Below are 12,347 nucleotides of genomic sequence, written 5' to 3'. Positions count from 1 at the left end.
ACAAGGCATAAAATTTCTTTAACAAGTGGTTGGGCTGTTGGGAATGGAGCTTCAGAGGTAGAACACATGCCATGTTTGTATTTTGAGGTCCTTGGTTGTATCCCCAAGGGCAGATGGAGGTCTTGAGTGGGAGATAGCCCTGAGGGAGCCATGATAGCCCAAGTTGACAGATGATTTCTCAGTCCCTGGAGCCTCAGTTTCTCCACCTCTTGTCCCTTCTGGGAGGGAAGCTTGTTGTGCTCTGTGGTGGAGGCTGGGCACCTGGGCAGGGTCTAGCTGCACCAGTGACCCCCCAGTTAAGGGTCCCTGCTGTTCCGGCAGCCCCGAAGCTGAGCCTGGAGTGCAGGGTGGACATCCTCTTCCTGCTGGCTGGTGCCACCCCTGAGGGCTTCCTGCGGGCTAAGACCTTCATCAAGCGGTTTGCAGAGGCCACCCTGAGTGAGGACGCACCAGCCCGCGTTGGCATAGCCTGGTACAGCAGAGAGCTGGTGGTGGCCGTGCCCGTGGGCGAGTACCGGGACATTCCAGACCTGATCAGTGGCCTGGACAGTCTGACCTTCCTGGGCAGTGGCAGTGGTGGCCCTCTGACCGGCCGTGCCCTGCACCAGGCGGCCGAGCGTGGCTTCGGCAGCGCCAGCAGAGCGGGCCAGGACCGGCCACGCCGCGTGGTGGTCCTGCTCACCGAGGCCCGCTCCCAGGACGAGGTCGCCGGCCCGGCGCGGGATGCCAGGGCCCGGGAGCTACTCCTGCTGGGCGTGGGCAGCAAGGCCATGCAGGCGGAGCTGGAGGAGATCACAGGCAGCCCCCAAAACGTGCTGGTCTACACCAGCCCCCAGGACCTGCTCAGCAAAATCCCCGAGCTGCAGGCCAAGCTGTGCAACCGCCTGCGGCCAGGTAAGAGCCCCGGGGGCCCGCTGGTCAGGGGCTGCCCTGCCCTTCTTTAAGTCACCACTTAGCCCGGGACTGTGCACGGGACTGGCACCACAGCCTTCCCCTATGTGCTCTTGCTATGTACCAAGAAATTTCTCAGTTTACTGACCAGTAAGGTAGACTCGTTAGCAAGGGCTTTTGTGAGGATGAGGCAAGTCAAGGGCCTAACACAGGGCATACACTAAGAAAGCCACAACGGAGGCCAGGTGGTGATGCACCTGGTTGAGCACACACACTGCAGTGCACAAGAACCCAGATGCAAGCCCCCGCCTCCCACCCGCAGGGGGAAGTTTCACAAGCTGTGAAACAATGCTGTAGGTCCAACCCTCACTCCTCTTTTTCTCTCTCTCCCCCTCTTCCCTCTCAATTTCTCTCTGTCTCTATCCAAAAGAAATATAATTAAATTAAAAAAAAGAAAGTCACAGTTGTTCTATGATTACTGTGCATCATTTACTTATGGACTTGCTTAGTTTTAGATAAAGAGAAGCAGAGGGAGAGAAACACAGTACTGAAGCTTCCTTTAATGAGGTGGGGGCTGGACTGGAACCTGGGTCATGCATCTGGCAAAGAAACACACTATCCAAGTGAGCTATTTTGCCAGCCCACGTCATTATGTTTTATTGTTGACAAGGATTCCAAGCAGCATTCTGGGTTCTTGAGAAGGAAGGGTAAACCGAGTCCACGTATGCCTGTGCATACACGAACACATACCACTGGAACAAATGCTTCCTGTAACAACGCTTGTCTGTCCTACCTGTCGTGCGTTCTGTCTTGCCTTTTTTTTTTCTGTTCAGTTTCCAACCCATGAATTAATTAATGAATTAGTTAATTGTCATTGCTGAGGCTTTATTACTTGCACTGACTTTTATTCAGATAGAGAGGAAGAGAGAGAGAGACAGAGGGAGAGACGAGACACTGAAGCTTCCTTCTCCAGTGTGGTGGATGGGAGCTGGGGCTTGAACCTGGGTCTCCTGCATGGGAAAGCAGGCACTTCCTCATGTGAGCTGCTTCACCATCTCTGAATTATTCATTAGTGAGAAGGGGAGGAGAGAGAAGACCAGAGCATATGCAAAGCTGGGAATTGAACCTGGGCCCTCCTGCTAGCAGGGCCTCATCACCTCCTGGGCAGCTGATTTGTCATTCTGGAGGAAAGAAAGCCTTTGTCAGCTTTGCTAATGTCCTTCTGCCCTAGATCCCACATTCCATCTAGTTATTTCTTTACAGGCTCCTCTTGGCTGTGTCCTTTCTTGCGTTGAAATAAGGTATTTTTTGTTTGCTTGTTCTTTCTCCTTGAGACCAAGGCATTATTTTATGCTGCTGCCTGAAGGATTATTATTTTTCTTTTTTTCTACATAAAGGATGGCGGGGTGGGTATAGGGTAGGTTCACTTCTAATGTTCTTATGTATCTCCAGACTGTCTTCCACAGAATTTGAACCAGTTTACATTCCCACCAGCAGCAGAGCCATTACTTCTATTTCTGTCATTTCAGAGATGCGACATTCTCACAGTATGAAGTGGTATCTCCTTGTCTTTATTTGCACTTCTCATATAATGCAGATAAGAAACTGTCCCCATGTGACAGTGTCTTGAAGATCATTATTTCCAGATTAAAACATTTATAGAGGGGCCAGGCAGTGGTGCACCCCACATTATGATGCTCAAGGACCTGGTTTGAACCCCTCCCCTCCCTACTTGCAGGGGGACACTTCACAGGTGGGAAACAGGTCTGCAGGTGGCTACCTTTCTCTCTCCCTTCCCTACCTTCCTCTCCACTCTCAATTTCTGTCTATCCTATCAAATAAAATAGAAAGAAAAAAAAAAGGAAAAACTGGCCACTGGGAGTGGTGGATTTGTAGTGTTGGCACGGAGCTCTAACAATAACCCTGGTGGAAACAAATAAAAGGCAATTTAGAAAGAGACAGAGAGAAAAGGAGACACACACCATAGCATTATTCCACCAGTCATGAAGTTTCTTCTCTGCATAGTTTTCTTATGTTGTCATGGGGGCTTGAACGTTGGTCCTTGCACATGGTAAAGTGTGCTCTGATAGGCAGGCTATCTCTTGAACTGTTTATTTTTATTTTATTTTATTTTTTCTACCAGGGTTATTGCTGGGCTATATGCCCCATATAACTCACCATCGTCAGCAGCTGTTTTTAAAATAGACAAGGGGGGGTGTGCAGTAGCACAGCAGGTTAAGCACACATGGTGCAAGGACCAGTGTAAGGATCCCAGTTTGAGTCTCCAGCTCCCCACCTGCAGGGGAGTCGCTTCACAAGCAGTGAAGCAGGTCTGCAGGTGTCTATTTTTCTTTCCTCCCTCTGTCTTCTCCTCCTCTCTCTATTTCTCTCTGTCCTATCCAACAACAACAACGATCACAATAACAGCAACAATAATAACAATAACAACAAGGGCAACAAAAGGGAAAAGATTGCCTCCAGGAACAATGGATTCCTAGTGCAGGCACAGAGCACCAACAATAACCCTGGAGGCAAAAAGTAAAAATAAAAAAATAGAGGGCAAGACAAGAGAGGGAGAGACAGAGTAGAGACACCTGCAATACTGTTCCACCATCTGTGAAGCTTCCCACCCTGCAAGTGGGGAATAAAGGCTTGAGCCCAGGCCCAGGCCCTCACACATGATAACATGTGCACTACACATGTCTGGCCTTCATAATAAAGCTGAAACACTTCACACTGGTTTCCAAGGTGTCTCCGTCCAACTCCTCATCCCCTCTGCACCTCTGCACAGGGGTGGGCCAGAGCAGCCAGCGGCTCTCACTTCCCCCAGCTGTAACTAGCAGCTGAAATGGCCCTCTCTTGGTCATCGTGCCGGCTCACAGTGCCTTGTCGCTTTCCTCCGTGGCTGCTATGGCCACGTTTTATTCCTTACTGCTGTCACACCTGCCTCCCCATGACTGTCAGCCCGGAGAAGGCAGATGCCAGCCAGCAAGCCTGCTTTGTGTTCACGGTCTAGCGTGAAGGCTGATCAGCCATGGGGAGGGGAAAGTTCAAAGACATAGGACAGGCACGGGTTCCTCTCAAGAGGGAGTGGCTTGGGCATCTCCTGGCTCCCACCTCTTAGGGCCAAGATCACGGTTTCTTAGCCTGCAGGACAGGGGAAATCAGAAGAAAGCAGCAGCTTCCTTTTGAGGCTGGAACTTGGAAGCAGACACAGTTTCTGCCAGTGGAACCCCACCAGAAAGAACTTGGTCACAGCTGAGTGGACAGGCACTCAAGTGGACAGTTGACACAGTCTTAGCAGAGCTGCCCCCAGCACCAGGCCCAGGCCCATCTCACTTGTTTCCCCAGGCTGCCGGACACAGTCAATGGATCTGGTCTTCCTGCTAGATGCCTCGGCCTCCGTGGGGCCGGAGAACTTCGCCCAGATGCAGAGCTTTGTGCAGAGCTGCGTGCTGCACCTGGATGTGAATGCGGACGTGACGCAGGTGGGCCTGGTGGTGTACGGCGCGCAGGTGCAGACGGCCTTCGGGCTGGACACACACCCTGCACGCATGGCCGTACTGCGGGCCTTGAGCCAGGCACCCTACCTGGGCGGGGTGGGCTCCGCTGGGGCTGCCCTGCTCCACATCCACGACCAGGTGATGACGGTGCAGAGGGGCGCCCGGCCCGGGGTCCCCAAGGCCGTGGTGCTGCTCACCGGTGGCAGGGGTGTCGAGGATGCGGTGGTCCCTGCCCAGAAGCTGAGGGACAACGGCGTCTCCATCTTGGTGGTGGGCGTGGGGCCTGTGCTGAGGACAGCGCTGCGGAGGTTGGCTGGGCCCCGGGACTCCCTGATGCATGTGGGCGCCTATTCCGACTTGGGCTTCCACCAGGAGGCGCTCATTCAGTGGCTGTGTGGAGGTGAGTAGTGGTGGTGGGGGTTCCCTATATTGCAGGACTGTTGGGGGGCAGGGAGGTGGTGACCTTACCTGGCATTGCCAGGCCAGCAACTCTGCCCAGGCAAGGGGTACAAATTCCATGCCCACGTGAAACCGTGAGTTAAGAACAAGCACCCCCACTGGACATTCAGCAGGCAGGGAATTGAAGAAACACATACAGTTCTTGCCAAGTTGGCAATATATACACTCCATCTACATTACAGAAGGTGCGCTTGGGATACCTGCAGATCTCCCAAGATTCGGAGGGCCCCAGGTAGTGATGGCCGGAGCTGAGAGTAGACACTAGAACAGGGACGTGGCTCAGTGGGTACAGCTTGGCTTTACGATGTGTGAGGACCTAGATTCAGGCCCTGGCACCACCGAGGAGTACCAAGAACAGTACTAATGCAACTTCACAGATGGTAGAGCTGAACACTCCTCCTCTCTCTCTCTCCACGGAATAAACATTTGGGCCAGGAACTGGCTCTGTGATATGATGCATGTGAAAGATTTGGGTTCATTCCTGTCACCACATTAAAGAGCAAGTTGGGGACCAGGAGCTAGCTCACTCCTAGATGGCACACTTTGCCACACGTAACCACCCAGGTTTCAACCTCGCTGGCCACCACATGAGAACACCATCCAAAGGGGAAGCTTCACAAGCAGTGAAGCAGTGCTGTGGTGTCTGTCCTATTTCTTTACTGTTCTTTCAGGGGTTGGGCGGTAGCACAGTGGGTTAAGTGCAGGTGGCGTGAAAGCACAAGGACTGGCATAAGGATCCCGGTTCAAGCCCCCGGCACCCCACCTGCAGGGGTATCGCTTCCCAAGTGGTGAAGCAGGTCTGCAGGTGTCTGTCTTTCTCTCCCCCCCATCTTCCCTTCCTCTCTCAATTTCTCTCTGTCCTACACAACAACGACAACATCAATGACAACAATAATGACAACAACAAAGGCAACAAAATGGGAAAAGATGGCCTCCAGGAGCAGTGGATTCGTAGTGCAGGCACAGAGCCCCAGCAATAACCCTGGAGGCCACAAAAAAAAAAAAAAAAAAAAAAGTCTGCTAGGAGCTGTGGGATCACAGATACCAAGCCTCAGAGATAATGGTGGCAAAAGCAAACCAAGCCCTGCTACGTACAGTGCATTGACGAGAAAGACTATAGCCCTGCTGGTGAAGTCTGGAGCATGAGCTGTGCTAGCCCTCTCCATAAGGGTCCAACGCCAGCACAGGCGAGGAGTGTGGCTGGGGAGGTGATTCAATGGGTAGAGCACAGAACTCGTGTGCATGTGGTCCTGGGACCGGTGCTGCATACAAGTTCCAGATCGGTGCTGTGAGCTCTTTCTCTTCTTGTCTGTCTCTGATTTACACACAAGATGGGTGAGACCCTTCCAGCTCTACTGGGGCAGCGCTCCCTGACCTGACGCAGCACCCTCTCTCCCTAGAAGCCATGCGGCCCGTGAACCTGTGCAAACCCAGCCCGTGCATGAACGAGGGCACCTGCGTCCTGCAGTTCGGGAGCTACCACTGCAAGTGCCGGCAGGACTGGGAGGGCCCCCACTGTGAGAGCCGTAAGTGGGGTGCTTACTTGGTGTGTCTGAGCTGGGGAGCGAGGCGGCATAAGCCCACCCAGCCCCAGAAACTCAGCTGAAGGCAGCTTCTAGGGCGTTTTTATGTGTTCAGTGAAGGAACCATGTGATCATTTCTTCTCTGACACCTGAAGGAAGCAGTGGGGCGCAGGGAGTACCGCAGTGGGCAGACTGAAATGAGTTGGGTTGTGGTGGGTCCTTCACACTAGCTTGGGAGACATGGGGAGTCACTTTCACATGTAGTGTGTTGGGAGGCGCTGGGCATGCCTGAGAAAGCTATAGTAGCTGGTAGGGAGCTCTGTGGAGCTGGGGTTTGAAAATGAAGATGGGGTAAAGAGGCAGGTGGCGGGGGGAAGGAAGCTGCTGGGAAGGGAAGCCTATTTGGGAAGAAGGACCATCAGCTGAGAGGGTGGGGAGAAGACGCCACAGGTGGGATGAGAGAAGGTGCACCTGTCAAGCAAAACACAGGCAACGGTGATGACTGCTGGTCACGTGGCTGGCCCACCTGTGACTCCTGCTCGTGAATTCCAAGTTAGAACTGCTGGAGGCTATTGACTAGATTTCCTGTGCAGCCTTGGGTTGGCAGGATTCCTCAGACTAGGAGAGCATCCAAAGGGTCCTCAGACAGGACCACTGCTCCACGATTTCCTTATTTATTTATTTATTTATTTATTTTTATTGGCTGGGGCCTGGCACCTGCACAATGAATCCACTGCTCTCAGCAGTCATTCTCCCCCCCCCCCCAATTTTTGATAGGTCAGAGAGAAATTGAGAAGGGAGGGGTAGATAGAGAAGGAAAGAGAGAGAGAGAGGCCTGCAGACTTGCTTCACTGCTTGTGAAGCTTCCCCCCTTTAGATAGGGAGCAAGGGCTCAAACCCAGGTCCTTGTGCCTGGTAATGGAACTAGATATGCTACCACCACCCCTACCCGACACCCTCAGCATCTTCATGTGGGTTGTGGAGGAAGAGCAAGACTCCGGTGGTTCTCAGAGTTCACTTCTTTTGCAGGGACCTTGAGAGGAGATGCCCCCAAGGCGCGTGGCTCCCGCCGGGAGCCTACAGAAATTCAGAGCCACCTCCAGGAGGAAGCTGGACATGCTGGACACTGAGAGGGCACAGTGTTCTCTCCTGTCTCCTGGGCATCCCAGCCCCTTCCAGAGGCCACCTACTCCCTCCCATTTTGCTCACCCCAAGAGAAGACATGGTGCTAAGGACGTGGCAGCTGCTGACCTCGACAGGGTAACCAAGACTCTCGTGAGTAAGCCTTTTACTTGCTGTGTGTAGCCGTGCCCCATTGGAGCTGAGGTCACCTGCCACTTTGCTCCAGAGGAAACACGAAGGAGCCAGCTGGGACTGTGGATGACCTATTTGAAGCTGACTCTGCCCACCATGAACACTAACCAGAATGTTCTTGGGACAGAGCCATGTGACAGAAAGCCATTGGGCCCGAGAAGCAATGGCATTTCCAGATGGGAGAAGTGGGGGGTTCTTCTCAGCTCTCCCCAGAGATGTCCTGGCCATACTGGAATTTAGTTCACCAACGGGCTCAAATGACACTTGTGACTGCTGGTGACTGGATCTCTGTGTCTCTCTGGCAGAGACTTGGGAATGTGTCAGACTGGAATGTTACCAGCTAGTCTTCATTGACAGTAGTGGCAAGGGCTGGGTGTGCAGACAGCCTTGGTCTCTAGATGCATCAAGCTGGCCACATTCTGGGCTGCACTCCCTTGGAGGGTCTTGCTAGTTGAGTTGGTGCAGCAAGGTTAATTGTGGGTGCTGCTTGACTGCTGTTTTCAAATTTCCCTTCTAGTGGGGCAAAGAAAGTGGAATTATCCATTTCGGCAAATATAGAAATGTAAAGTTTTTTTTTAAAAAAAGGAGGGATCATATGCTGTTTCGTTATGCTTTTTCAGTTAATCTTGTTTTGTCTTGAGTTTTTCCATATCGTTCTGAAAGGAAGAGGTACTTCAAGAAATGATGTTGGTTATTTAACAGTTGTTTTACCTATCTGGGGAAGAGGCCTGTTTGGAGTGCTTTCTTGGAAACTGGCACTTATACTTGCAGTATTTTAGGAATCCATTCTCCCCTCGGTTGTGCTGCATGAGTTCATTTTTCAGTAAGACATTTTGTAGAACTCTGACCCCAAATTGGCAGTTTATCAGAATTCTCAATACAAATGTGATAAAAGCAAATGTTCAAGGCCACTTAAAAAATGCTATTCAACCACGGGTCGGTCTCTTTCTTTTCACTGCACCAGGGTGATTGCTGTACAACAAACCCACTGCTTCTGGCAACCATTTTTCATTCCCTCCCCTCCTCCTATTTTATTTGATCGGACAGAGTCAAATTAGGTCAGGGAGATAGAGAGGGAGAGAGAAAGACAGCCACCTGTAGTCCTGCTTCACCATGTGTGAAGCCGCAGATTCCGTGCAGGTGGGGAACAGGGGCTTGAATCTGAGTCCTTGAGCATGGTAATTATGTATGCTAAACTCCCTCAAGGCTACTCGGATTTAAATACTACTCAGCTTTAAGAATTTAGGATTGTTGACACTTGGAAAGTACCTGAAGTTAGCACCACATTCCGTCTGTCTCTCTATTTCTGTCTCTCTCTTCTCTTCTCTTCTCTTCTCTTCTCTTCTCTTCTCTTCTCTTCTCTTCTCTTCTCTTCTCTTCTCTCTCTCTCTCTCTCTCTCTCTCTCTCTCTGTGCCTGAGAGCAGAGTATTCCTGTCTGGTACGATCTGGTAGGCTACTGTGAGGGCTTGGAAAACACTAAAAGTCATTTTACATAAATTAGTGGTAACACAGCTCCAGGTACTAAAATAATCACTCACCAATCAGACCAAATAGAAACACTCTAGTGTGGGGGTTTGGGGGAGGGTACTGGTATCGTTTGTCATTGTATGGCCAATGTCCTAAGCATTGTATCTGATTATGCTGGCCTGGGCAGAAGGCGACAAGAGTAGGGTGATATATTCACCCAGCAGAAACTGATAGCGGATGCTGAAGCTCTCACATGAACCTCTTATCTTTCAAAGTAATAGCAGTTTGATCATGTTTATAGTGTAGGCCCTTGGGTATCCCATTTGAATTGCTTGGACTTAAAAAGAAACTGGCAATGCTGTGAGCCCTAGGCTTCCATATTTATTTTTAGCTCCTAGCCCTTGAACCTCTTTTTTTTCTCTCTCCTCTCATGAAGCCAAGGCTTAACCTGTGCAATTTCACTGTGCTGGACCACTTCTTCATTCAGATAAAGCAAGGCATGGGGGTGGGGGGCTTTTCTAACCTTTGCAACATCATTCTCAGGCCATAATAGATTAACAAGTTAAAAATTAGTGCTCAGGGCAGAGGAGAGAGCACAAAGGTTATAAGACTTTTTAAAAAGATTTTTATTATCTTTATTTATTGGATAGAAACAGCCAGAAATTGAGAAGGAAGGAGGAGGAGATAGAGTCACCTGCAGCCCTGCTTCACCACTAGCAAAGCTTTCCCCCTGCAGGTGGGGGTCAGGGGCTTGAACTAGGGTCCTTTCGCACTGCAACATGTCTCTCAACCAGGTGCGCCACCACCCGGCCCCTATAAGACTTTTCATGCCTGAGACTTCAGAGTCCCAGGTTCAGTCCCCCACACCAGCCTAAGCCAAAGCTGAGCAGTGAGGGGAATCTCTCTGTCTCTCTCATTAAAATAATATATATATTATATATATTTATTTTAAAACAGCACTTAATTTTGGTATGAAGAAAGTTCATAAATTTATTGAACTTGGAGTTCTACCCACACTCTCCTTGACAGGGTCAGATCAAATGATTTTTTTTCCTCTTATGATTGATTTATTTATTGAACAGAGACAGAAACTAAGAAGGAAGGGGGATATGGGGAGAGAGAGAGAGACACTTGTGGTATTGCTCACCACTTGTGAACCTCCTCCCTGCCAGAAGCTTGAACCTGGGTCCTTGCACATTGTAATATGCGTGTTGAACCAGGTGCTCCACCACCAACCCCACCCCCCTTTTTTTTTAATTGCCACCAAGGTTATCTCTGAGGCTCTGTGCCAACACTGAAATTACCGCTCCTGGCCATTTTTTCTTCTTTTTCTTTTTATTTTGATAGGACAGAGTAATTGAGAGGGGAGGGGAAAGTCAAGAGAGACACCTGCTTCACAGCTTGTAAAGCACCCCCTCTGCAGGTGGAGTGGGGCCTGAATCATGGGTCTCTGGACATGGTGATATGTATACTCAACAGCGTACACCGACACCTGGCCGCACAGTCCAAAAGATTTCATGGGTCGTATGTGGCCTGTGGGCTAGACATTCCCTACTCTTGAGATAGAGGGTCAGAGACTGATGGAGGACACTGTGGTTGTTGGAGCTTGAACAAGGGCTATATGCCTGCTTGGTGAGCTCTCTCTCTAGTCCTTGACATTTTTTTTTTTTTTTTTTTTTTTACCACCAGAGTTTCACTGAGGCTCTGTGCCTGCACGATTCCTCTACTTCCAGTGGGCTTTTTCAGATAGTAGGTGAAAGAGAGAGGAGAAACACCACAGCACTGCTTCACTGCTCATCAAGCCTCCCGTTTTTTGTGGTACCCCCATGCAGTGACCAGGGACTCAAGCCCAGACCTTCATGCATAGTAATCCTGTGCGGTGTTCTGTGAGGAGAGCTGTCTCCTGCCCTTCTGGCATTTTTATAAACCTGTTCTAGTGAAGGTGACACTAAGATATCAACTTTTTCAATGTCCCATTGAAGTTGGAGGGACTCCCTATTTTTTTTTTTTGCCTCCAGGGTTATTGCTGGGGCTCAATGTCTGCACTATGAATCCACTGCTCCTGGAGGCCATTTTGTTGTCATTGCTGTTGTTGGGTAGGACAGAGAGAAATTGAGAGAGGAGGGGAAGACAGAGGGGGAAAGAAAGACACTTGCAGACCTGCTTCACTGGCCATGAAGTGACCCCCCTGCAGGTGGGGAGCCAGGGGCTCAAACCGGGGTCCTTATGCTGGTCCTTGCGCTTAACCAGCTGCACCACCAGCTGCCCCCCACCCCCGGAATCTCCATTTAATAGTTCAGCCAGTTAGCCTTCATCTCTCTTTTAAGAGAAATTTCCTTTTCACTACCCAAGAATCTTCAGACACACTCTCCTTGTTTAAGGCATTGAGGGCAGCCTGTTATTCTTTCTTTGATCCCAACTCTAGACAACATTTGGCTGCATGCTCTAGTCCTAATTGTGAAATGAAGGATTACTTGCAAACAGCAACACATTTGTCTCTTCCTTGGTTTTTCTTTATTCTGTGTGATTAAAAGTAGATTACAAGATTGTAAGATTATAGGGATCCATACCACACCCACCACCAAAGGTCTGTGTTCCTCCCTCCCAAAGATAATCACCATGGTTTTCACAAGTCTTAGAAACTGTTTGCTTGTTTTTTTTTTTTATTTATTTCATGTGTATTAGTCCTCTAGTTTCCACATGAGTGAAACCATCTGGTAGTTGTCTTTCATCTCTTATTTTGATAAGCACAACCACCTCCAGTTCTATCCAGTTAGTCCCAAAGGTCATATTTTTTTTTTGATTGCAGAGTAGTATTCTATGGTGTATACGTTTCATAACTTCTTGAGCCAGTCATCTATTGATGGGCATTTAGGCTGCTTGCATTCTTTGGCTATTGTGAATAATGCAGCTGTGAAACTGGTGGAGAGGTGGACTGTGTCCCTTCAAATTAGTGTTTGTCCCCTGTATAAATGTTTCAGTGTGACATTGCTGGGTCCTTTTTGTTTAAGGACTCTCTGTACAGTCATCCAAAGGGTCTGCATTCCCACCAGCAATGAATCAGATCTTAAAAACAACAACAACAACAACAACAACTATTATTTGAACTGCTAAAGATCTCTGAACTTTTTTTGAAAAAAAAAAAAAAGTAATGGTAACTGCATGTGTTTCTCATTTGGTTCTTGAATG

General features: G+C 49.6%; 1 protein-coding gene across 3 annotated transcripts in view; it reads left to right on the top strand.

Annotated features, from left to right (window-relative positions):
• The window catches only part of VWA2 (von Willebrand factor A domain containing 2), a 51,040-nt gene extending 42,604 nt beyond the window's left edge, over positions 1–8,436 (top strand). For 2 of the 3 annotated variants that reach the window (XM_060171241.1, XM_060171240.1), the window contains 4 exons: positions 322–894; positions 4,243–4,794; positions 6,254–6,379; positions 7,406–8,436. In XM_060171241.1, the coding sequence (XP_060027224.1) occupies positions 322–894; positions 4,243–4,794; positions 6,254–6,379; positions 7,406–7,506 (1,352 nt within the window). In that variant the 3' untranslated portion in view covers positions 7,507–8,436. The remainder of the gene's footprint in view (positions 1–321; positions 895–4,242; positions 4,795–6,253; positions 6,380–7,405) is intronic. The other variant, XM_060171242.1, reaches the window with a different exon arrangement.
• Positions 8,437–12,347: the final 3,911 nt, after the last annotated feature.

This window comes from Erinaceus europaeus, chromosome 14 (genome assembly GCF_950295315.1).
Source record: "Erinaceus europaeus chromosome 14, mEriEur2.1, whole genome shotgun sequence".
Classification (NCBI taxonomy): Eukaryota; Metazoa; Chordata; class Mammalia; order Eulipotyphla; family Erinaceidae; genus Erinaceus; species Erinaceus europaeus.
Note: the sequence above shows the minus strand (reverse complement) of the source record. Positions and strands in the feature narration are given on the sequence as shown.